Source organism: Gekko japonicus, unplaced genomic scaffold (assembly GCF_001447785.1).
Source record: "Gekko japonicus isolate JY-2015 unplaced genomic scaffold, Gekko_japonicus_V1.1 scaffold244, whole genome shotgun sequence".
Lineage (NCBI taxonomy): Eukaryota > Metazoa > Chordata > Lepidosauria > Squamata > Gekkonidae > Gekko > Gekko japonicus.
In genome coordinates this window covers 184,517-207,049 of record NW_015165838.1, presented here as the reverse complement: position 1 = coordinate 207,049, position 22,533 = coordinate 184,517, and the positions used below count along the sequence as shown (strand labels likewise).

The following is a 22,533-nucleotide window of genomic DNA, read 5'->3' as shown; positions in this document are numbered from 1 at the left end:
ATACCCCAAAAGTATCCTGAGAGTATGCTTAAGTGTGGTAGCTAGTTTCACAGTGGGTTGATGGGAGTCCCATTATGGAACAGTGGCATGATCCGGTGTTGCCTAGGTGCCAGACAATGGAGTTGAGGTTTCTTAATGTGTGGTGGGATGAAGCTGAATGGGTGACTATTCACTAGACATGATGAGTTATAGCATAGGTGTAAGAATGCTGATATTTAGACAAAGATTTAGAGACAGGAATGAGAGGATTATCCAGAAGGTATTTCCTGACATACAGTTGGGACAGGATTTGGGGGCAAGAAACCCTTTGTCCCTGCCTGCTTATGCATTTGACAGACAAAAGACTGACCATTTGGTCAGTAGAAGATGCCTGAGGCAAGAGCAGAGATTTGACCATTCTATTATGAACTGATCTGATAGAAGGGGGTGGGTTGCTCACATGGAGGATGCTTGACAGTGCAGCTAGACCCGTGGACTTCACTTGGCCTGTGTTTAAGCCAAAATGAGATTCTCTTAGTCTCTCAGCAAAAGCCACTGTTTAAGCCAAGCCTGGCTTCATGAGGGCATGGTTTGTGGAGGTTCAGAGGTTGGTTTGGCGTGTCTGTGACAATGTGTCCACCTTATGTTTTGCCATTAATGTTTCTGCAAATATCAACGGCCAAGGGAAAGAATCATGAAATTGATTTTTCCTTCAACAAATGAGTAAAGCAACACTCCATATTTTTTGTCTTATCATGCCATTGATTTTCAGGCAGAACATCCAATGAAACAAATGATAAAATCCCTTCAGATTTATAGCCCCATGTAATGGTAGGAGCTAAGCAAACAATCCTTTTACGCTTTTAAAGTTAGTTTATGCGAAGGGAAAACATGTCCGTATTTGTAACCTTGGTTGGTCTTACAATCATTTATTTTAAGAAAAATTCTATGAAACCACTTTCAGGGTAAATTTAATTTTTGAGGCTTGGGTAGCCTATTGAAGTATGTGTGCACACGAAAGCTCATACCTCAAATAAAACTTTGTTGATCTTAAAGGTGCCACTGGACTCTGAATTTGTTCTACTTATTCAAGAAAATCTGGTATAGCTTCTGTGTTTTGCTTTTAACATATAACATAATATTAGTCCTTAGGGTTAATAATTTATGCTAAAGCCTTTCTGGGTTCTTAAGATCCATATAGAATTATGGCTAAAGAGAAACATATATTTAGGGCTTTATAGGGTATTTTTTACTTGTTACTTTGCCATGGGAGCCACTTTAACACTGTTTCTGTTATGCACCATTGTGGGCAGGGTCAATTGTGTGGTTCTTTTCCTTGGAAATGGAAGCCCTCCAGTGGTTCTGGACCCTTCTTTTATTTTAGAGTTTGATCCTAGTTTTCTCACATGCTGAATAACGCAGTCAGTCCACTTTCAATGCACTTTGCAACTAGATTTTACTGTGGGAAATGGTAAAAACCACTTGCAAACTATTGCTAAAGTGGGTTGAAAGTGCATCAAATTAATAACCAAAAGGTTAAGGAAATCAAAATATAAGGGCTCAATAGTTCTGTGACTAAAGTTAAAACATAAATATTATCAAATGTATAAAATATACATGTATTTATTACAAATTCAATAAACAAATATAGGCCCAAGTAATAGCCTCCAGAATAAAACTGTACATTAATCCCAAAGATGGACTTTTATTGACCATGAGCAAATGCGTTTCAGTCAGTTGACCTTCCTCAGTGGTCAAACAATATTGTTACAGAATAGCTCCAGTTTGGAGACTATAGTAATTACTATTGGCTCCAGACTGCATCCAGGGTGTTTTTTTTTTACCAGGAGAGAAAGGTTGAACAATTTTTCAAGGAATGTGTACCTAATGATGGCAGCAGGTTATCTAAAACGAGGCCTCTTATTTACATCTCTGCCTTAGGTCACAGATACTGATCTCACCTTGATCTAAGTTTAAGAAATTACTATACTATTGTAATGTCTGGAGCTATGGCCTAAATCGGCAAAGCTCCAATAAAAGCTGTGAATTATGCCTGCTCCGGCAATAAACCTAAGAATGTTAGATATCAGAAACCTTAATGTGCAGGGGAAGAATTCCTGAGGCTAGTATTGACAGGCCTGGCCTGGCAACCAGTGGGAAATGGGGGAGTGGTGCTGAATGCCCAGGGGGTGGGGATTGGTGATGGTGTGACATCACTTCTGGGGAATCCCTGGAAGTAACATCCTAATTCTCTATGGATTACTGAAAACTCCGTGGTAAAACCATAAAGTTTTTGGGGATACCTAGAGAGGTATCTGACAAGAGGAGCTTTGACTCTTGAAAGTTTACATCCTGAAAATCTGGTTAATCTCTAAGGTACTACCAGATGCAAATATAGCTGTTCTAGAGAGGACATGTTTTCCCTCAGATGGTCATGGCCCCGCCCCCAGTGTGCCCCGCGTGATCGCGTCACTTCCTGGTGACGTGCACGTCGGGGTGGAGCTCCCCCCGGGGCCCGACCTGGCGGTGGCGGGGAATGGAACTCTGGGGCGGGGGTTTCCCCGCCCCCTGGGAGGACTTGGCAAGCCTACCCCCCCATGATAAAATGAGTGCCGAAATCTTTTTAAAAATAAGGAGGTTAAAGGCCCCTCCCATGATAAAATGAGTGCCTGTTGCTTTGAAAAACAGATTCCCTCAGTGACCGTTGCTAGGCAATCACAACAGGATTGATGTCTGTTAGTAAAAAGCAAGGATAGGAGTAGGGGCTTTTGAAGGGATATTTTGGTCTTTGAGGGAGCAGTGTAGGGTTGCCACTCCCTTGATGGGGGCAGGGTTTTTCTTGCTTTCAAGGGCCCCAGTTTGCTGCTGATTGGCAGGGGGAACCCTGCCCCCAAGGAACCCTGGTGTGCTCAACATGCCTGGTGCAAAGATGTCACCTGGAAGTGATGTAATTGCACTGTGCATGTTGCGTGGGGAATGCTCTAGCATTTGGGTAAACTCTATGATGACCTTAGATTTTTTACCCAAATGCTACTCTAGCATTTGCGTCCCCTGAATGATGTGTTTGGCACAATGGCGTCACTTCTGGGTGACATCATCATGCCTGGCATGTCAGGCACACCAGAAGACTCCAGGAGCCGGGATGGAGCTCCCCACCAGGACACAAGTAAGACTTGGCAACCCTAGAGCAATCCAATTCAACCATTGTCATGAACAGGAGCACACAGTCAGGTAAAATGAACCAGGCAGCTGGCTCTTTAAATACACTGTGCTATAACTGCTGGAGGGAGGACTCATTGGGGCCAGGCCGGATGCCTTGCTTGTATTGTACCCAACTTGCATCACTGACCTAGGCCTAGCTGCTTGCTACTATTCAGCAGCAGCCTCCACATGAACTTTGATGTGGTATAGTGGATAGAGTTTCAGAGTAGGATCTCAAATGTCCATTCTGCCCTGGACACTCACCTTGGGCCAGTTACACATTCTCAGCCTAACTTACCTCACAGGCAGGGGCAAATTGGCAACTGAGATCACCTGGAGGCCTGATGGCCTGCCTCCAACCAGGGCCAGCCAGCCTTCCGACAGGAGGGCTGACCCTGATCCACCCAACCCTCACACAAGGTGGAACTGGTGGCAGCCAGCCAGCCTGAAGCGAGGCAGGGGACATAGAGCTTGGCCCACCAGAGCTCCGTGCGAGATGCAGATTGAGGGCGGTGGAGGCACTTGGCTCAGCCCCTCAAGACAAAGTACAAACTGGCACCCAGCTGACCTCCGTTCCAAGCAAGCCATACTGTGGTGCCCTGCCCAGCCCAAGCCTGGGACAAGGTGAGGCAAAAGGCATCCAGCCTGACTAAGCCCTGCACCAGGCCAGGCAGGTGATGATGCCTGGCCTGAGTCCTGCACTAGGCGAGGCCAACGGCAAGGCCCTGCACAGCCGAGGCCCTCCATGGCAAGTCCCATGTGAGGGGAGGCAAACATTGGTGCTGAGCTCCATGCAAGGGCTATAGTTCTTTGGGTAGATGATGTCTGGGGTAGGGAAGGGTAGAAAACTGAAGACAGGCCCTGACCTGGATAGCCTAGGCAAGCCTGATCTCATCAGATCTTGGAAGCTAAGCAGGGCTTGACCCTGGCAAGTACTCGGAACTTCGGAAGGGAGACTTCCAAGGAATACCAGGGCCAGGATGCAAAAGTAGGCAATAGCATGCCGCCATTTTGAAATGTCCAAGCCCCACTAGGGGTCACCAGAAGTCACCATAACTTCCAGGCATGGAAATGCACATACGCAAAATCCCCCACCCCCAACAACTGAAGACAGGGAAGAAATAAAGGTAGGTTGTTCAGAGAATAGAAAGGAGAGAAAGAGGTAGGAAAAGGAGAAGCTATGGGGTCGTTCAAGGAAGGGACAATGAAAATAGTGAGGGAGAAGGAAATAAGATTCACCCCACAAGTCCTTGTGAGTTACTGCCTGTAAAATTGAATACCTGATTGGAGAAAGAATTCCTAGAGAAAAATCACTTGTCGACTGCTCTGACACAAACTACCTCTAAAGCCCAAAATAGGGACTGGGGAGATAGTGAGCCTTACACATACATGAGAAGTGCCCCCTTGGAGCAGATTTTAACACTACATTGGGCATAGGGTGGGTTTCATTCACACACATATTTATCCACAGTATGTGCAGTGATAACGCTAGATTCTAGTTCCAAAATGAGTGTACCCATGTATTCTTCAAAGTGTGGTTTTAGATAAGACACTTGCATTTGGTCTGGGTTCCAGAGAGTCCTATAGCTGTTCATAATGCTTTTGAATATACACAAGGGTTTGCTATTCTTTTCTAACTGCAGTTTCTTGTATTGCATTGGAGACTCTTCCCAATCTCCCCACAAGTTTGGATGTCACCATCACTTTATGGTGGTGTATGGGTTTAATATGATAAACAAGAGTGTTTGCAGGAATCCCAGAAAGGTTCCCAAATGGCATTTGGTATGGTATTGGGCAGAATGTATTTTTCATAGTTCCTGGCTGCTTGGTTTCTCTCCTCTACCCTTAAATCAGTTATCTCTCTATTTCATATTTATAAGTAGTTGAAATTTGGGGGCATAGGGAGATGCTGATTTTCACAGGAGAAATTAAATGTCCTGTATATTGTTAATTTTATTGTGTTAATTTTGTCATTCTCTTCAAAATTAAATTTGATGCCTAAATTAAGTTAGGCATCAAATGAAATTTTGGTGGTTTGGGGACTGGTGTTTTAAAGCCTTGCTGATTTATAAAGGAGTCTTGGATCTGCACATTTAGAATAAACTGTAGTATAGAATTGGCTTGTGGATCGACTTTGTACAATGGGGGTTGAGGGGGAGGAGTGTGTGACTCACACTTCTGGGTATTGTACAAAGAAAGGAATATTTTCATCTGTTTCTGTAAGGTACATAAACTCCACATACATTTGGTATTTGAGTATGTGGAGATATTCATTGTCACTCCTTGTTCATATATTCAGATTATATTCGTTAAAGAGATGTGTGACTTCCTGACTTGCATACAAGAGTCTGACCTAAAGCCAGAATTTTCTGGTTTTTCCTGTTAGAAAAGGCTTGCAGGATGCTGTTGCTGTAGTTTGTCCAGGTGTCTGTATGATCAAAGTTAACTGTACTGAGGATGCAGTGTTTACTAAAGAGAGATTATTCTAGCCTTTCTTGCAGAAGCTACTGTTGTGAAGAGACCAAAAGCTCTTCTTGTTAAATAATACACTGATCAAAGGAATATGTCGGGAGAGAGAATGTGAACCTGGGCTATATTCCTTAAATGTGTCGTCCCCCTCCCCCGATATGGAGCTATGGACTTCTCTACTGCATTCTCCAGCTAATGTGTAAAGATGCTGGCCAGGGGAAATTTGTTAATTAAAAAAAGGTGCCTCTTTGTTTGCCGATTAGCAGGGCTTTCTTTGTAGAAAAAGTCCAGCAGGAACTCATTAGCATAATAGGCCACACCCAAGAGCAGAAACTCATTAGCATATTAGGTCACACACCCCTAATGTAGTCAATCCTAATGAGTTTCTGCTGTTGGGTGTGGCCTGTTATGCTAATGAGTTCCTGCTGGGCGTGGCTAACTCAGGAGCCAGCCGGAACTCCGTTCCTGTGCGTTCCTGCCCCAAAATAGCCCTGCCTATCAGTGTTCCTTGAGTTGATCTTTTATTTTCTGTGAGCACAACTATGCAACTTTAATATATAAACCTGGAATTTCAGAGTATTTCAAGCCAGTATGTATGTTGGTGCCAGAAAAATGGGTGGGATGACTATTTCCCCCCCTCTGTAGTGAATATTTTGAATTACCTTTGAGAGACATTTATTTATAATGTTTATAAGTTGCTGCCTGCTCTCTTCACTCTCTTCCTATGGAGAACTGAAGAAACCTACTCTTGTAGAGCAACTTGCTGTGCAGAGACATGCAAGTTGCTGTCTTACGCATTGCCCAGGAGAATAAAAAATGGAAGCATGAATCACTGGCACATCCATTTTTCTGTCACATTTCTTACTGTGTGAAAGGATTCTTAGATAAAGTGGAACACATTATTTGGGGTTTTAAATTTCCATTGCTTTTGGCATAGAATGACGTTACTATGTCAGATTAGAATTGCAATGCAAGGTCATGGGTTGATAAATACGTGTAAGTCAGGCCTGAGCATGGCTGGTTGCTAAGCTGTTAAAAGCACTGATTCCAATAAGTCTAAGCATCCAAAGGATGAAAGGGGAGGGTGCAATGCTCTAAGTGCTGAAGTTTATTAATAAAATTACATTCCTTCCTCTGTCATGCCAGTTTATCAAGATGGGTTAGTTATCTAAGGACAAGCACTTTTTGATTTCTACAGCATTTGTTTAATGGGTTTTTATGCTTCGTTCTTGGCCTTTATAGCAATCTTAATTTTAATCTTACTTTGAAAGAATGAAGTCAGTCTTGTGTTTAATACTCTGGAAACAGTTCTACAGAACACCATTTCCTAAGGAAAAAAATTAAAACATGTAACAATAATACAGTTATAGTAGGAATGTCCTTAAATGTGGAGAAGGGAGCCATGGGACAAACAAAAGGCAGACAAGCTGGTCTTTGATTAAAAAGAGCTACAGCAGGTACTTACGAAGACAATAATGCTGGGAAAATTTGAAGGCAATAGGAAAAGAAGACCCACCATGCGATGGATTGGCTCAATCAAGGAAGTGTGGCCTTTAGTTTGCAAGACTTAAACAAGGCTATTAATGGTAGGACATTTTAGAGGTCATTAATTCATAGAGTCACCATAATTCGGAAGCGACTTGATATACACACACTTACTTGGTGGAGCACTCCCCGCTATCAGCAACCCTTTGGTACTGGTATCATCCCCTAATTTGTCATTTTTATGGGGAAGGGCTGCGGCTCAGTGGAAGAGTCTCTGCTTTGCATGTAGAAGATCCCAGGTTCATTCCCCAGCAATTCCAGTTAAAAAGGACCAGGTAGTAGGTGGTGTGAAAGACCTCTGCCAGCCTGAGTAGGCAATACTGACCTTGATGGACCGAGAGTCTGATTCAGTATAAGGCAGCTTCATGTGTGTTCATTTTTGCTTCAAAGTTACTATGATTTGTTTTTCAAATGACAGGAGAGTATAGTGTTATCAAACCTTTGCCCATCTGTCATAGTAACCCTCTCCTTCCTTTGCATCATGGTGTGATGGGGTGTGTTTCCCTGCTCTAATCCACTTAATCGGCTGTTGACATGATTGGGGAGTATGGAATGTTCTGATGTCAAGACATAGCTAAGGTCGACAAAGGGAGGGAGGATTTGTTTTCATTGGCAGCCATACTGTTAGCATCATGTCTAGTTTGCTTCTTGAGAATCATGGATATCAGGGTTGGGAAAGACCTTGGTATAAAGCATCTCCTAAGATTCTTACAAAACAGTGTAGAAGCTGAGCCATGGAACTCTCGGGCAGGCCATTCTCTTTTAGCTTCTGGCACTTTCTTGTCTATGTAGCTAGTACACTGAGGGCCGAACTAGATGTTACGGTATCCATGGGACAGACTTGTGGACACTGACACCATTTTAGAGCAGAGTCCAGCCATTTAAAAAGGCTGAGAAGGCTAGTGCTGCAGGACCAAGCAATCTTGTCTCCTCCCCGCACCCTTTTCAGGTGGTGAAACAGCCATGGGAGGTCAGGCCTGTGGCAAGATTGGGCCTTTGTGGGATTTTTAAATGGCCAAATTCTTCTCTAAAATGGCATCCACATCCACAGGTCAGACCTGTGGATGCCATAATGTGTCATTTGACCCTAACAGTGCTATCTTATGCACAATTACATGCTTCTGAGTCAATTGAAGTCACGGGGTTTAGAAGCAGTGTTCCCTCTAAGCTGAGTTAGTGTGAGCTAGCTCACAGTTTTTTAGCCTCCAGCTCACACATTTTTGTCTTAGCTCAGGAAGGATGGCTCCAGAGCAAACTAATTTACACAGTAGCCAGATTGCTTACTCATAATTTTAATGCCTGTAGCTCACAAAGTAGAATTTTTGCTCACAAGACTCCACAGCTTAGAGGGAGCTTAGAAGTGTGGAAACACTGCTTAGAATCGCACTGTAACTGCCTCCCTCAGAAGTTTATGATAGGAGGAGGAGGAGGAGGAGGAGGAGGAGATTGGCCTTCAGTTGGAGTCTCAGAGCAGCTTAAAAACTCCTTTCCCTTCCCCTCCCCACAACAGACACCCTGTGAGGTAGGTGGGGCTGAGAGAACTCTGACACAAACTGCTCTTTCAGGAACAGCTGTGCCAGAGCTTATGACTGACCCAAGGTCCCATCAGCAGGTGCAAGTGGAGGAGTGGGGAATCAAACCCAGTTCTCCCAGATTAAAGTCCACACACTTAACCACTACACCAAACTGGCACCAAAGATTAAAACTGGATGGAATAAAAAAAAATTCTGTGTTCTTTCTCTATTAAACTTTTTCTCCTTACATTTACAGGTGCTGTTTAAGATTCCTGAAAGTTTCTGGCCTTTTCATCTTTGTAGTTCTATGCTCTGTAAGTACTGAATTTCTAAAGTCTTGGAACTATTTTAGGTCTCTGATAGTGTTTAAATAGGCTCTGCTTTGCCAGATAAAAGTGATGCAAGTGTCACAGTTTCCCACATTCCTTGTATAGGTGAGCATAACCCAGGAGAATATTTCATGTCACCTTCTTCAGGCATACAGCCTAAAACTGCTGTCTAGTTCCTTTTCCCAAAGGCCCCTCTGTGTTTCTAGTCCAGCATAATATCTGGAATGGGTTTTCCTGCAGCTACTCATGATTACTCTGGAATATTGGCTAGGAAAATGGAATGAAGACTGCACAGAGGCTCTCTGTATATGCTGTCAGGATACTGTGGCTGTGGTGTTTTTGCATGGTTATACCCCGCAACATTCTGGTAACAGTCCTTAGGAGGAATCCAGTGGGTCCAGTGATGGATGTGGTAGGTTCCCACCATGCCAGGCCCAGAGGATAGTTCCATGCTAGTCGTCACCTATCAGGGCTTTTCCCTTCTTATTAGGCTTTAGTGGATCAATCTGTGGCTTCAGCATGTGGAATCTGCTTCCTCACTGCTCTGGTAATATATGAAATTAGCTCTCTCACAACTCTGTGGAAAATTACCTATATAAGCTGCATTGCTTGAAGTGGCCCTGCCATGGTTCCCATTAGTCAAGTAACCTGCGAGATAGATGTTGGTGGGTGTAAAGTGCATTGCAGGAATATATTGTGGAAATGGCTTCCAGAGGGTTAGTCATGCTAGTCTACTGAAGCTCAAATAACAAAGAGCCTTTAAGGTGTCATAGGACTCTTCAGTGTTGTGCAGGTTTGCACTGAGATGAAATAGATCTGTGAGTTAAATCCCAAAGGCTACACTTTTAGATCTATTCCAGATAGGAATGCAAGTCCAGATAGGAAGACAATTGATACAAGGTTAGCTGTAAATCAATCACTTTTAAAATTAACAGAGACAAATGTGCTCCCCAGCTGAAAACACTTCCCTGGGAGTAAACCCCACTGAATAAAATGGGAATTACTTCTAACAGCTTATGAATGCTCACCATATGAATGTTCTTGCTTTAAACGTATCTTTAGAAACTTGAATGAATGGGAGTAGCAAAATTCCTTTGATTGGATCCCATGACTCTCTTCTGTTAAAGACTTTTTGTGGTGGAGAATGTCTTCTTCCAGCAGAGAAAAGTCTCTCACTGTTGGAGGAAATCTTGGTGAAAGGGAGTCATAGGTCCCAACCCCTTGCTGATTTTATATACTTTTACCAGCGGGTGATGACAGGGGTGGAACGTGAAGGTGAAATGAGAAACGTATGAAACTAAAACTCTAGTTTTCTTTCTAAATATCTGTAATTCAGATGTAAATCTCAAACTAACTAGAATGTACATTTAGTATAATCTTCCTTTTTAAATACCATATTAGCAACTGCCATATGTAGATACAAGTAGCACGTGAGAGACCTATGGTACAGAATCACCAGAAGTGGAATGACACCTTTCCACTTTGATGTCAATGGGTTTAGAAGAGTATAACTGTGTACTATTTCAGGAGCTCTAAGTTTACATAGCAGTTCAGTAGGCATGGGCTTGGGATGGAGAACTCTGCAAGAGGATTCTTGCTTTATGGAATTGTGGTAAGCAGGCATTAAACTGTCTTCAGAACTTTTAAGGGAGATTGTTTTATAATTTACTAATTCACCATGTAACTGTCTTATGCACCATCTCAGATTTTATTTAGCATCCATCCTGAAAGTGGAATGCTTTGGCAGATGCTGGCAGTGTCACCTATGGACAGCTACAGTATCCTTTTATCAATTACCTGGTTTTAAAAAAAACACATCGAGGAATGTAGTACAGAATCACTGATAACAGGCTGATTTGAAATGGCTGACTCGTTGTTTGCTAAATTAAATACTGACAGTGATTTATTTCTTTTGAGCTCCAGGTACTGTCTCTTGGGATTGCCTTAAAGTAGTAAATGAGTTCATTTGCAAACCTGTTTCCCAACTTTGTTATCCAAGTGGTAATGAAGAATGCAAAAGGTCTAGTTTTTCTGTTATTTCCCTTTTAGATGTTTCCTCGTTATTTTTAAAAAATAAATTGGTTGCAATCTGCAGTTTAATTTCCAAAAGCATATGAATAAATTTGGATGACAGCATCAATATGAAAAAGAAAGACTTCCAATTCTGATTGGGAACACAGGTTATTTTTTAATATACCACCCAGGACCTTGTCCTGATGATGGCATGTGAACAGCACAGTGGAGGCTGAGTATTCTTGCATTTGAGAACAGAACACAAATGGAACCCTATGCCATGCTAGTCATCCTTGATTATTGGAAGCCCATTCTAGTGCACAGGAAGCCATTGCATTGCAGCTCAAAGCACTTAGAATCATAGAATATTAGAGTTGGAAGGGACCTTGCAGGTCTTCTAGTCCAACCTCCTGCACTCTGCAGGAGCATAGCCAAAAGATAGCCCTACAACATACCCGAAAGATGGTTGTCCAGCCTCAGCTTGAAAACATCCAGCGAAGGAGCATCCACCACCTCCTGAGGGTGTCCTAATCTTTGCTGTCCTAATCTAGGATCTGGGCTGCTGTATTTACTACTCAGGAATAGGAATAATATCTGTGCTGTCATAGTCCCAAAAGCCAGGTGTCGGCCATTCAGTGTAGACCATGCGCAGTTGGACTCTCGTTGCTAAACAATGATGAGTGAATGAGGAGAGTTGGTACTCAACCTGGAGGCTGCATGATAAGGGTGTGGGAGGGAGCTAGCCAGGCTGTGATGCTACCAGTGGCTAGTGTAGCTCAATTACAACACCAAGTTGTATTCCTTTGTTGGAGAGTCTGCTATTCAGAGGCAAGGTCTGCGCCACATGGCAAGGCTTAGCACCTCTCCTCCCTGCCCATTCACTAAGCAACCATAGGAGCATTTTCCACTTTGCACGTACAAGTGGCACAGGACTTGGGTACAGGTTGCTGTTTGCGTTTGCTGGCTCGTGTAGCAATAAAGTTAATTTGAAGCACCAGCAGAGGGCCTTCCTCAGAACTCAGTGGCCTGCATCTTCCATCCTACACTGTGGTCTTCACAGAACCTTGAGATCTCTGCCCGACCTGAAGTCAGTTTCCTTCAGTCATGCCCTCCACCCTTTGATGCTTGCCGGGCTCGTTATTTCTGCTTCTGCTTCCTCACTCAGTGCAGTTTGGTATGAGAGTAGGAAGGCAGAACAAAGCCAATGAAAGAGGTCTGTGTTCCTGTACTACATGGGGAACATAGTAAGAGAGAGAAAATGTGTTAAAAATAGAAAATTAGAACAGTTCTTTCAACATTTTTGTTACTTTTTTAAAAAAGGCTTCAGCCACAAGCTCTGGGATGTGGTCTCTGTGTACTGTAGTTGATTTGGCACAGCTTCATATCCCCCCTGAATTTCCTTTTCTCTTTTCCCCCTTTTGTTGAATATCCTCATCTAACATCTCCTCCTTCCACAGTTGGTTTTCCGTACTGAGATGGCTGGGATGAGGCTACTGGCTGCAAAGCCAGCAGACCATGCTTCCCCCGATACTGACCTTGAATTGATGGGAATTTTCCGTGTCTGTTAAGATTTACTCTAAGGCTATTTTTGATCACAAATGCATTTGCTTTCCACACTGGCAACAATTCAAATTAAATAGCTTTAGTGTAATTTTCTGAAATGGCAAAGTTGCAGTTCCTTTTTCAGTCTGTGACTTATTGGCTTAAAAGCTCAAAGCGCTTACTATAGAAGGTGTTTTGTGCCAGTGTTCCACTGGAGGCTTTCTTTTATCAGAAGTGAAGTTCTATGTGTTTGGCTTGTTCTTCGGAAAGCATTTTCAGATTGTCCCATCCAAATATCTATGCTCAGAATGAAGCCTCGGTAATGAAGGAAGGAAACTTCTCTGAGATTTGGGTCATAGGAACTCCCACCACAACCTTTGTCTGTGCCTTTGGTAGGATCTGATATTTCACCATATATAATAATCAGTCCCATACAGGATTGTGAGCTCTGGGATGGGAAGCACCTCGACATCTGTAGGTGGAACCTGGGGGGGTGGGGGGCGGGGCTTGGGGAGGGGAGGAACTCCAGCATGGAAAATGCCATAAAGCATGACCTTCAGAGTTGCCATTTTCTCCAGCAGAATTGATCTCTGTAGTCTTGTAATGTATCCAGTCCAGACAAGTCCAGAGACAACTGTCAAGCTTCACTCCAAGAGACAATGGACTATACGGATCCTAGCCCGCTCCAATCAGGGGGCTAGGTTCCCGGCCAAGAACCTATGGGACTCTCGGCCACTGTAAATAACCTATAGGGAAGTAGGGGTATGTTTTGGGTGGCAGTTTCTTGGGGGATATAAGCCGGCCTGCGAGGCGGCCAAAGCAGTCTTGTTCCTGATCGAATAAAGTACGCTTTGCTGAAATCACTCTCCGTCTGCGTACATTTCAAGTCTGGAGATGAATTATAATTTTGGGAGAACTCCAGGTTTCACCTAGAGATGGGCAGTCCTTGTCCTCAATGATCCTACTGGTGTCTCAAATACTTTGAGTGAGCAATTAAGAAAAAAGTATTAAAGTACACCTGATTTTTGCCATAATGGAAATCATTTTTAGTGTTACAGACTTACTCTGAAATACTCTGTCTATTTTACCATTCATTACTGCACTTCCTTTCATGCTGTGTTCCTAATAACTTCTGCTATAATCTATGCAAAATTGTAATGTTTTTATATAGGCACATAGAGGACAGAGGCCTGGAACAAGCTAAATTACCATATTAGAAGCTGATTCTCTGAAAAGAATAAATAACGCTACTGGTGTCATAATAAGGTATTCGTCAATCAAACCAAATGCCATCCCATTTTCTTTTTTAGAAAGAGCCAGGGTGTTTCTTGGAGAACAGTGCCTTTTGGCCTTCCAACTTACATTAAGACCAGTTATTATTTTAATAGTCACAGAGGCAATTAATAGCACTGATTGATTTTAAAAATGGCCTCCTGGACAATTCTGTTTGAGGCATTCTGTGGAGCACAGGAGCCTTTCTGATCTCATCAGGAAGGCTGTTCCATCAGGTGGGGTCACAGTCTCAGCAGAGGACACTAGGATACAGGATGCTGTTGATCTTACCTATTTGCAGGCCAAAGGCTTTGCTCAGATGAGTGCAGCTGCTACAGTGGGAGCATATTTGGGGAGATGGTCCTACAGACAGGCAGATCCTAAGTGCCCACTCTCTCACCTTGCTAGGGTTGCCATTTCTGATTAGGGGAATTCCTGGAGATTTAGGGGTGCAGCCTGGGAGGGTGGGTTTGGGGAGAGGAAGAATGCCAGCAAGGTATAATGCAAAGCAGCCATTTTCTCCAGGGGAACTAATCTCTCTAATCTGGTACTCAGTTTTAATTCCGGCAGATCTCCAGGCCCCACCTGGAGCTTGGCAACCCTATGTCATGGTGAAAGCCTGCACAGTCGGAACATCTGTGTAGGGCTGCTGGCTAACACTAGCAAGGGATAAAGTGGGTAGAAGCAGGAAGAAAAAAGGAGAATCAATAACAGAAAGAACTGGGGAAGGGGAGGGGACTAAGGAAAGTCAAACATGTTTGTCATCTCATATGTTTTGTCATATATATTAAAGCAAGCAGAGATCTTAATTATAAGCCTATTCATTCCATGGAGACCAATAGTGGAATATTTGCTTTAAAATCCAAAAGTAACAGTCGAAACCGTTTTGTAGATCATGGTGCAGTGGTCTAATTTAACACATACTCCAAGCAGTTTTTTGGTTAAGTGCTTACAAGTAGTTCTACAAAGAATGTCACATTCAATGTGCTATATAAAGTAAGAGCTTACAGCTAAAGCGGCACTGGCTAACTTTGTTCTATATGGGTATATGATACCTTGAAAGTAAAGTTAGATTTTCTTCTTACAATTCTAAGTTTCATTTGTAATGGTTTCTGAATGGGACATTTTGTGTAATTATAGGGTGTATTTTAGTCATATTGTGATAAAGGAAGCTGCTGTAATTATGTGCACCTGAAGCTTTTTGCAGACACAAATTATTGGCTATACTCATAAAATGGTCTACAGGCTGTCAAAGTGCTGCAGGCCATTAGGTTAATTAATACAGGTCAGCAAACCCTTTGAAACATAACCATTCAAAATTGAAATAGGATTGAAATGAAGTGGTAACTCATCTAATGGCACTGGAAAATGTAGTAGCCATCCTATTGCTCACCCCAAATTGCAGTATAAAACTATTCTTACGAACAATTTTCCTAAATGGATACATATTGTCTTGCAGGATTAGTAATCTTTTTGTGTGTGTAGCAATTCAATTAGAAACAATTAAAAATGAAAGAGAATTGTGGAAAGGTCAGGCAGGAAACTGCAGGCAGTGTGAAAGCATGGGCTGTGAAAGACAGTGTGCCGTTCCTAAAATGCATACTCTGAAAGGTCCTTCTGACATTAAGCGAAAAACTCCAATAAAACAAGATCACTTGAAATCAAGAGCAGAATCCTGAGTAAGAGCTGACCTGTGCATTACCTGTTACATTCTGCCACTGTTATAAAAAGTGCTGATTGGTTTCTTCTACTTGCCACCTTTGTGAACTGTCATACCATTCTCCGCTACATATATGATGAGTTTCCAGGCCAGCTCCGCCTGTCGCCAGAAGCATGATGCACTCTCATGGAAACTCTCCGTAGAGCGCATGACTGTTGGTAGAAAGTCTGCAGTTTGGTCTATTAGTGATATTGTGGGCACCAGGTGGTACTTTTAATTTACTCTGTCTCCTCTTGTGAAGCAGTCATGGCACATGCCAACATCCTGCATTTATTCCACTCAGTTCTATTTACTTGGTGGTTTTTCCACATTACTTCCATAGCAACTATAGGTATTATTGGTTGTGGTTCATTGTGTTCCTATAGCAAATGGCATTTACTTTTTGGGGAGTGAAAGGGGGAAGCTTTTCCTGCATTTCATGGAGGTGACAAATATCATTTGTAAATATGATGTGAGTATGACTAAGAGTATGAGCTGGGAAATCTCACCTCAGTCATGAACTCCCTATCACTTCAGCTCCCTACAACCATTATGCACTAAAACTGAACTCTTTTACAAGTTTAAGGATTATGTGAAACACTTTGGACAAAAAAAGTATAATGTAAAATCTAATATTATTTATGATCTCCTGCCTGCAGATATACGGAGGGGATAGGGAAAGGAAATGTTGCTGTTGTATTAAATGTCTTCCCACAAACTCCTTAAACCAGCTATTGCTATAGGTTTATTTTATTAAAACATTTATACCCTGCCTTTCCTCATGGTTCCCTGAGGGTTACACATGTGTGCTTCACTTCACAGCCAGGGAGTGTCCATGGAAGTAAAGGTGAGCATGCAGTTGCTAGCCTAGGTAAGTTTAGCGTTTGTTGTTGCTGAGGGAAATTAGGATGGGTGGGATCCACACTAAATTTTCCGCTAACGGAAGCACTTCCATCCCTGAAAAGAAACTTACCTGCTCCTTCCTTCCTGCTGACTCCCTAAAATGCTGCTCCTGAGGGGTAAGGGGCCCCTCAGGAATGGCATGAGGTGCAAATTGAGAAGAGGGATTCAACAGGAATTGTCCCTCCCCTTCTGTTGTTGGAAAACTTAGTGTAGATCCAATCCCCTGTTTTGCTCATTTCAGACAACATTAGCACGGCAAATCCTTTCCCTATCGGTCTCCTCAGGAGTTAAGAGATGTTGAGCCATTAGGTACACTGTCTTGAAGGCCAAATTCCTCCTCAACAGTTGCAGTGAGGGAAAAGGAAAGTTGAGTATTCTCCCTCAGGTAGGCTTTTTATATATATATATCTCAGCAAAAAAAATGTTGTCCTTAACAGTCTTACTTTCAGCAATAAACTTTACGAATGCTCAAGATTCTGCTCTTCTAAAGGTAGAACTAGGAGGGCCATTTGTAGCAGATGTGGTTGACCGGCGACCAGATGAATTTATTTTAGTTCAGATTGGCCAATTAGAAGACTTTGGGCCTAGAAGGAGACATCAGCAGCAGGTAAGGTTTTTAAAATGTGTTTTCCATTTTATGTTTATAAAAGTTGTCCAAAGTCCTTTTAAAAAGTAAAGGAGAAAAGATTAGGATTTCAATCTGTTCCCAACCAACGTGTGTGTGCTGTCAAGTGTCTAGAGGCAGCTCAGAGTGGAACTGCATGTTATAAGATAAAACAGAGTTCTGGAACCCGAGGTTCTTTCCGTATGCCTGGATCCAGCTGTTTGGAGCCCTGGCCCAGAAGCGCCAAAGTTTGCAGCAGTCCCAAGAAAACAATATGCAAGATCCAGGTCTGCTTATAAGGAGATTTTAATAGATTATCAGATTCAGAGACATAGCAGGCTAAGCTTCCATCCGCTGGGCCTTGAGCACACACACACAGAGTGAAGCTAGCTAGAATCTGAGACAAGATATATAGCTAAAACCAGGCCTCCAGTCAGGTTTTTGTGGCTTATGGGGCAAATTTTTTTCTGGTGGGGCTGAAGTTCTCAGTTCAGAAAGAAAAGCTATTTAGCCAATAGAAAGCTGTTACCAGGATAGATCTCTAAATGGCAAGCTGTCAACCACTTTAGATTTAGATTCAGATTTATTAATATGGTCAAAGACAAGCATAAATCATATACACACAGTCACAAGTAATGAAAGAATATCCATATAGGAAAAAATAGAATTAAATTTGATTAAAGATATCACAGATTTAAATAAAGATTATATTAAATTTAAGAACCACTGCCTTAAGATAACTGTGAATTTTGCTGGCACCCACAAAAAACCTTGCACAAGAAGCTGTAATTTGTGGATTCATACCTGTAAGGAGCTTCCTAGTAATCTCAGAAGCAGGGCAGTCCAGTGGCTTTCTAAGGCATGGAAGGATGAACTTTACATGAATTTCTTGGTAGAAACCACACTGATACAAGACATGTTCAATAGATTCAACCATACCAGCTCCGCGGAGGCAAACCCTCTCAAGCATAGGGGTCTTTCTATATCTTCCCTTGACCACTGTAGAGGGGAGTGCTCTCCAACGAGCTAGGGAGAAAGCCCTGTGATGAGATGGTATCTCCAGTGATAATAAATAAGCAGCTGGTGTTACAACGTATCTAGTATTCTCCGGTGCCAAAGAATTTGGAGCACTATTAATATCATTCTGGTGCTCAATGTCAAACACCTGTTGTTTTACCAGAGCTTTCACCTGGTCCAGTCCCATTACCAGGTGGGTCTGAGCAGACAAGCCTAAAATTCTCAGTGTGTGGTGGACTGCCATTAACCAGGGAGATCGAAAACGGTCCCAAAAAATTAAGGATGTTAATCCTTGGGGAAGATAGTTTAACTTAAGCCACAATATAATGGAGGCGAGACTCACTCTTGCCTCTGTTTTGATCAATCCACATTCAAGGCACAAGCTTGTGTTAGAAACACAACTTGGCAATCTAAATATCACACTTAAAGTTTTTGAACTCTTTCTGGTGGGATTTTTAACTTTAGATGACAGTTCTCAGCTGCTTCCAGATTTCACTTCTGGACAAGCCTAAAATTCTCAGTGTGTGGTGGACTGCCATTAACCAGGGAGATCGAAAACGGTCCCAAAAAACTAAGGATGTTAATCCTTGGGGAAGATAGTTTAACTTAAGCCACAATATAATGGAGGCGAGACTCACTCTTGCCTCTGTTTTGATCAATCCACATTCAGGGCACAAGCTTGTGTTAGAAACACAACTTGGCAATCTAAATATCACTCTTAAAGTTTTTGATGAACTCTTTCTAGTGGAATAAAGGGTTTTTAACTTTAGATGACAATTCTCAGCTGCTTCCAGATTTCACTTCTGCCAGCCTAAGCAGCAATTCTGATAACAAGCCGGCAGGTGGGGGGTGATGACTTCTGTAGTCAAGAAAACACTTAGGCAGAAAAACTCTCTTAAAGGAGGCCAATTTCTTGACATAGAGTTAGAAAAGATCCAATATGTCACCTACTCCAACCCTCTTGCTCAGTGCGGGACTTAGTCAACTACAGCACCCCGCTCTGCTTAAAGGAGCACACACGTTTAAAAAATGTTTTACAATGATTAAAAAAAGCATTTACAGGATAAATTCTTGTGGGGCTGTCCCTTTAAGAAAAGGGGCGGAGCCCCCAAAGGAGCAACTGTAGTTACAGACCTGGCTAAAACTTATTGCTGGCTAAAAGTCAAGAACATTGTCACCAAAGTTACATCCCTAAATGCTGAGGAAAGCCAAGCCATATCTTGCATCTGGTACCCAGTGGCAAAGGAAAACAAGTCCGCTTTCTTAGATGAGAACTCAGAAAAATACTAATGAAAATGGGCAGAAATAGTCCCTTGAGAGTGGCCTGCCAGCCATCCTCCCAAACAACTAGAGGTCACGCACTAGCAAAAACCCAAAATGGAGTTAGAGAGGCTATACAGTAGGTAGTGTTTTCGGAACTCGAGGGCTGGGGTTTTGGGAAGTTCTTAGAGTGCTCCTTTCTAAAAAAGTATAGAATCTGGCGGTTTAGCCAACTTCCTCAACATATTCTGGAATATTGCCTAAGACAGTGTTGCCAGTCATTGCCTGGAAACTGGTAGGAGATGGGGGAGGCAGAAACATACCGAGGGAAGGTGTGATCATTGTTCATGTGCAATGATGCAACTTCCAGTGTGACCTAGAAGCAATGACACCATGCTTGGGGTGACACTCTAGCATTCAACCCCAAATCCTGTTTTCATAGAGTCTTGGAATGAGAGCTAGAGTGTATACCTGGCACAATGCCATCACTTCTGGCTCATGTTGGAAGTTGTATCATCATGCAGGGATGATGGTTGCTGCCCCACCCATGATTCTAATCACCAACCAGCTGTTGGTGGGCAATGGGCAGAATTACCTGGAAGTCTCCTCCCATAAGTGGGCAAATGGTAAGCCTAATTTAGGGTCAGAATATGGTTCTATTATGAACAACACAAAGCAGTGCAGCGAATATTTCCTTGCTGAGTAGATCTCATCTTTTAGCATGGTTATTAACATTTATTTGCTGTCTGCATTTTATCTTAATTTTATACACAAAGAGCAGTTGTCAAAGAATTTGGTTCCTGAAGCTGCTGCCTCTGCTTCAAACTTTTTGATTGAAGTGCAGAGGAGTAGTGTCTTGTTTTCTTAAATGGTCAACCGGAGAAGGCAGCTTTTGGATTTCTGGTGGGTAGCCAAGATCAGGCCTGCCTGGAGTGGACCCCAGCTTTAAGAGCTGCAGCTGGGTAGCAGGAACAGAGAGTTAGCTAGACAGGATCCTTTCTGCAGGGAGCTCTCAAGAACTAGCATGAACAGCATTGAACCATTTAAGGCTAGAGCTCAAGGCTTATATAGGGTACTGATAATTCCACATCTTTTAATGGCCAGAGTTGGTCTTGGATCCTGCAAAGATCTAGAGAGCGGTGCTCTCCTCCTGCATGATGCTGGAGTTCACTTTGCTTTGAGATGCCAGGTGTATGGCTCCTTCTCCTACTTCACTTTCTTGGTTTTTGAGTCTGGGGAAAGCTGTGGGGGTGCTGGAGGTGGATAGATCCATTCAAGAGATTGCTGCTCTGCCTGTTTCACTGGCCTTGAACTGGAAGTGGGCTGTGGTCTTTCCCTGGAGGCTCTGGGATGTAGGGAGCCTTGGATGTAGTGGGGACAGGCTTCCCAAGTACTTACCGTGATTCGGTGGGGGACGAAGACGTCTTTGCAGGATCATTCCTGCGGGGACAACAGACGTGCTGCACCATGCCGTCGCCAGGAAGTGACGCCGGGTGACGCCGGGTGACGCTCTGGCAATGGGGCCAGAAACTCGATGGTACCATCGAGTTTTCAGCCCCATTGCCAGAGCGTCGCCCAGTGTCATTTCCTGGCGATGGCACGGTGCGTTACAAGGAGAAATGTTCCGGCCGGGGAGCATGTGTCCCCCGCCGGATTGCAGTAAGTACTTGGCAACCCTAAGTGGGGACCATGAGAGGCTCCTGAGCCTTTGAGGAGTCTTCCTCTAAGGGGTTTCCCAGCTGATGGTGAACCATGGCTGGTCTTTGGTAGATGAAGAGTTTTCTGCTCATTTCCCCTACCCCACAGCTCTTCAATCAAGCGATGGCCGCTTGTTGACCATTTCTCTCTCTTAAAGGATTGCAGGGAGCTATCTAAGAAGGCATTGTGGCTCTTCCATTCCCTGGCTTTACTGAATGCTCCAGAGCAGGTGTGGCCAAACTTGCTTAATGTAACAGCCACATAGAATAAATGTCAGATGTTTGAGAGCTGCAAGACGTGAACAAATATCACACACACATTTTTAATTGAAAAATAGGCAAATTTGCTTTTTATTAACATTAAATTAGACTGTGAAAGAGCCTCATGTGGCTCCCGAGCTGCAGTTTGGCTACCCCTGCTCCAGAGTATGTATTCCAAGGCATGGACACACTGAACATTTAGCATGATCAAGAAAGGAAAATGTATCTTTTATATGATTCCTGGCTGCCTTTGCCATGGTTTTAAGAAAATCTCTATTTATGTCTGTTAATGATACTCATCTATCAGATTAGTAACAGGTAAAGTGGATAGGAGAGTAATCAAGCAAAAGTTTTCATATCTTTTTAAATGGTTGATGATGTGTAATTTCCCCCCCAGATCTTACACAACTGGACCCTGCCTTTAGATTCTAAAAAAAGTGAACAAATTATTGTGTCGAGGACCTTTGAGATGTTAAACAGGTTAGTTCACAAATTATAAAAAACCTGGTAGAAATATTAGTTTTAGTACATTTTGTAGATGCTAGATGCTAAAATAATGAGCATAGTCAATGTCTAGATTTCTGTTCATATTCTGTTCTTATTAATGCGTACAAGAGACTATAGCAGGGCAATGTATCCAAGTAGTTGTTCAGAGAGTTCTACAGTGTAATCCTGTGCAGAGTTACTCCAGTCTAAGCCCACAGAAATCATTGCATTTAGAAAGGAGGAATTCTGCCCAGGGTTGCACAGTAAGACTGATTCCCCACAAGCAGCTGTGCCACCCTTGCTCTTCCATTAGCCCAGGTTGCATTGGTCAATTTCACACTATTTGCTGCATGGCTGCATTTTGACCTGCATCTCCCCCCAATTTTACCCGCGTCTTCTCGATCCTTGTTTTTTGAGATTGAGAAGACGTGGGGGAAATTGGGGGGGAGATGCGGGTCAAAATGCAGCAGCGCAGTGAATAGTGTGAAATTGACCAATGCAACTGGGGAAAACGGAAGAGTGAGGGCAGCGCAGTTGCTTGTGGGGAATTGGTCTCCGTCTAGGAGTTTGCTTAAACAGCAGGGGAGTGTGTGCTTGCTAAAGACTTTGTGGAGCCTGTGTTCCACTATCCTTACAGTCAGGAGAAAGATTGTGTGTGAAGAATTCTGCCTTATTCTTTTCTGCCATATGAAGGATATGTTGTTAAATTACAATACTTTAATATGAGATAAGAAAAGGAGGT

At 42.9% G+C, this 22,533-nt stretch overlaps 1 protein-coding gene across 1 annotated transcript in view; it reads left to right on the top strand.

Annotated features, from left to right (window-relative positions):
• The window catches only part of OCA2 (OCA2 melanosomal transmembrane protein), a 205,010-nt gene that overhangs the window by 30,814 nt on the left and 151,663 nt on the right, over positions 1 to 22,533 (top strand). Inside the window, exons 4-8 of the mRNA XM_015410957.1 lie at positions 8,965 to 9,022; positions 10,743 to 10,815; positions 16,916 to 17,073; positions 21,703 to 21,785; positions 22,529 to 22,531. Coding sequence (XP_015266443.1) covers positions 8,965 to 9,022; positions 10,743 to 10,815; positions 16,916 to 17,073; positions 21,703 to 21,785; positions 22,529 to 22,531 — 375 coding nt within the window. The remainder of the gene's footprint in view (positions 1 to 8,964; positions 9,023 to 10,742; positions 10,816 to 16,915; positions 17,074 to 21,702; positions 21,786 to 22,528; positions 22,532 to 22,533) is intronic.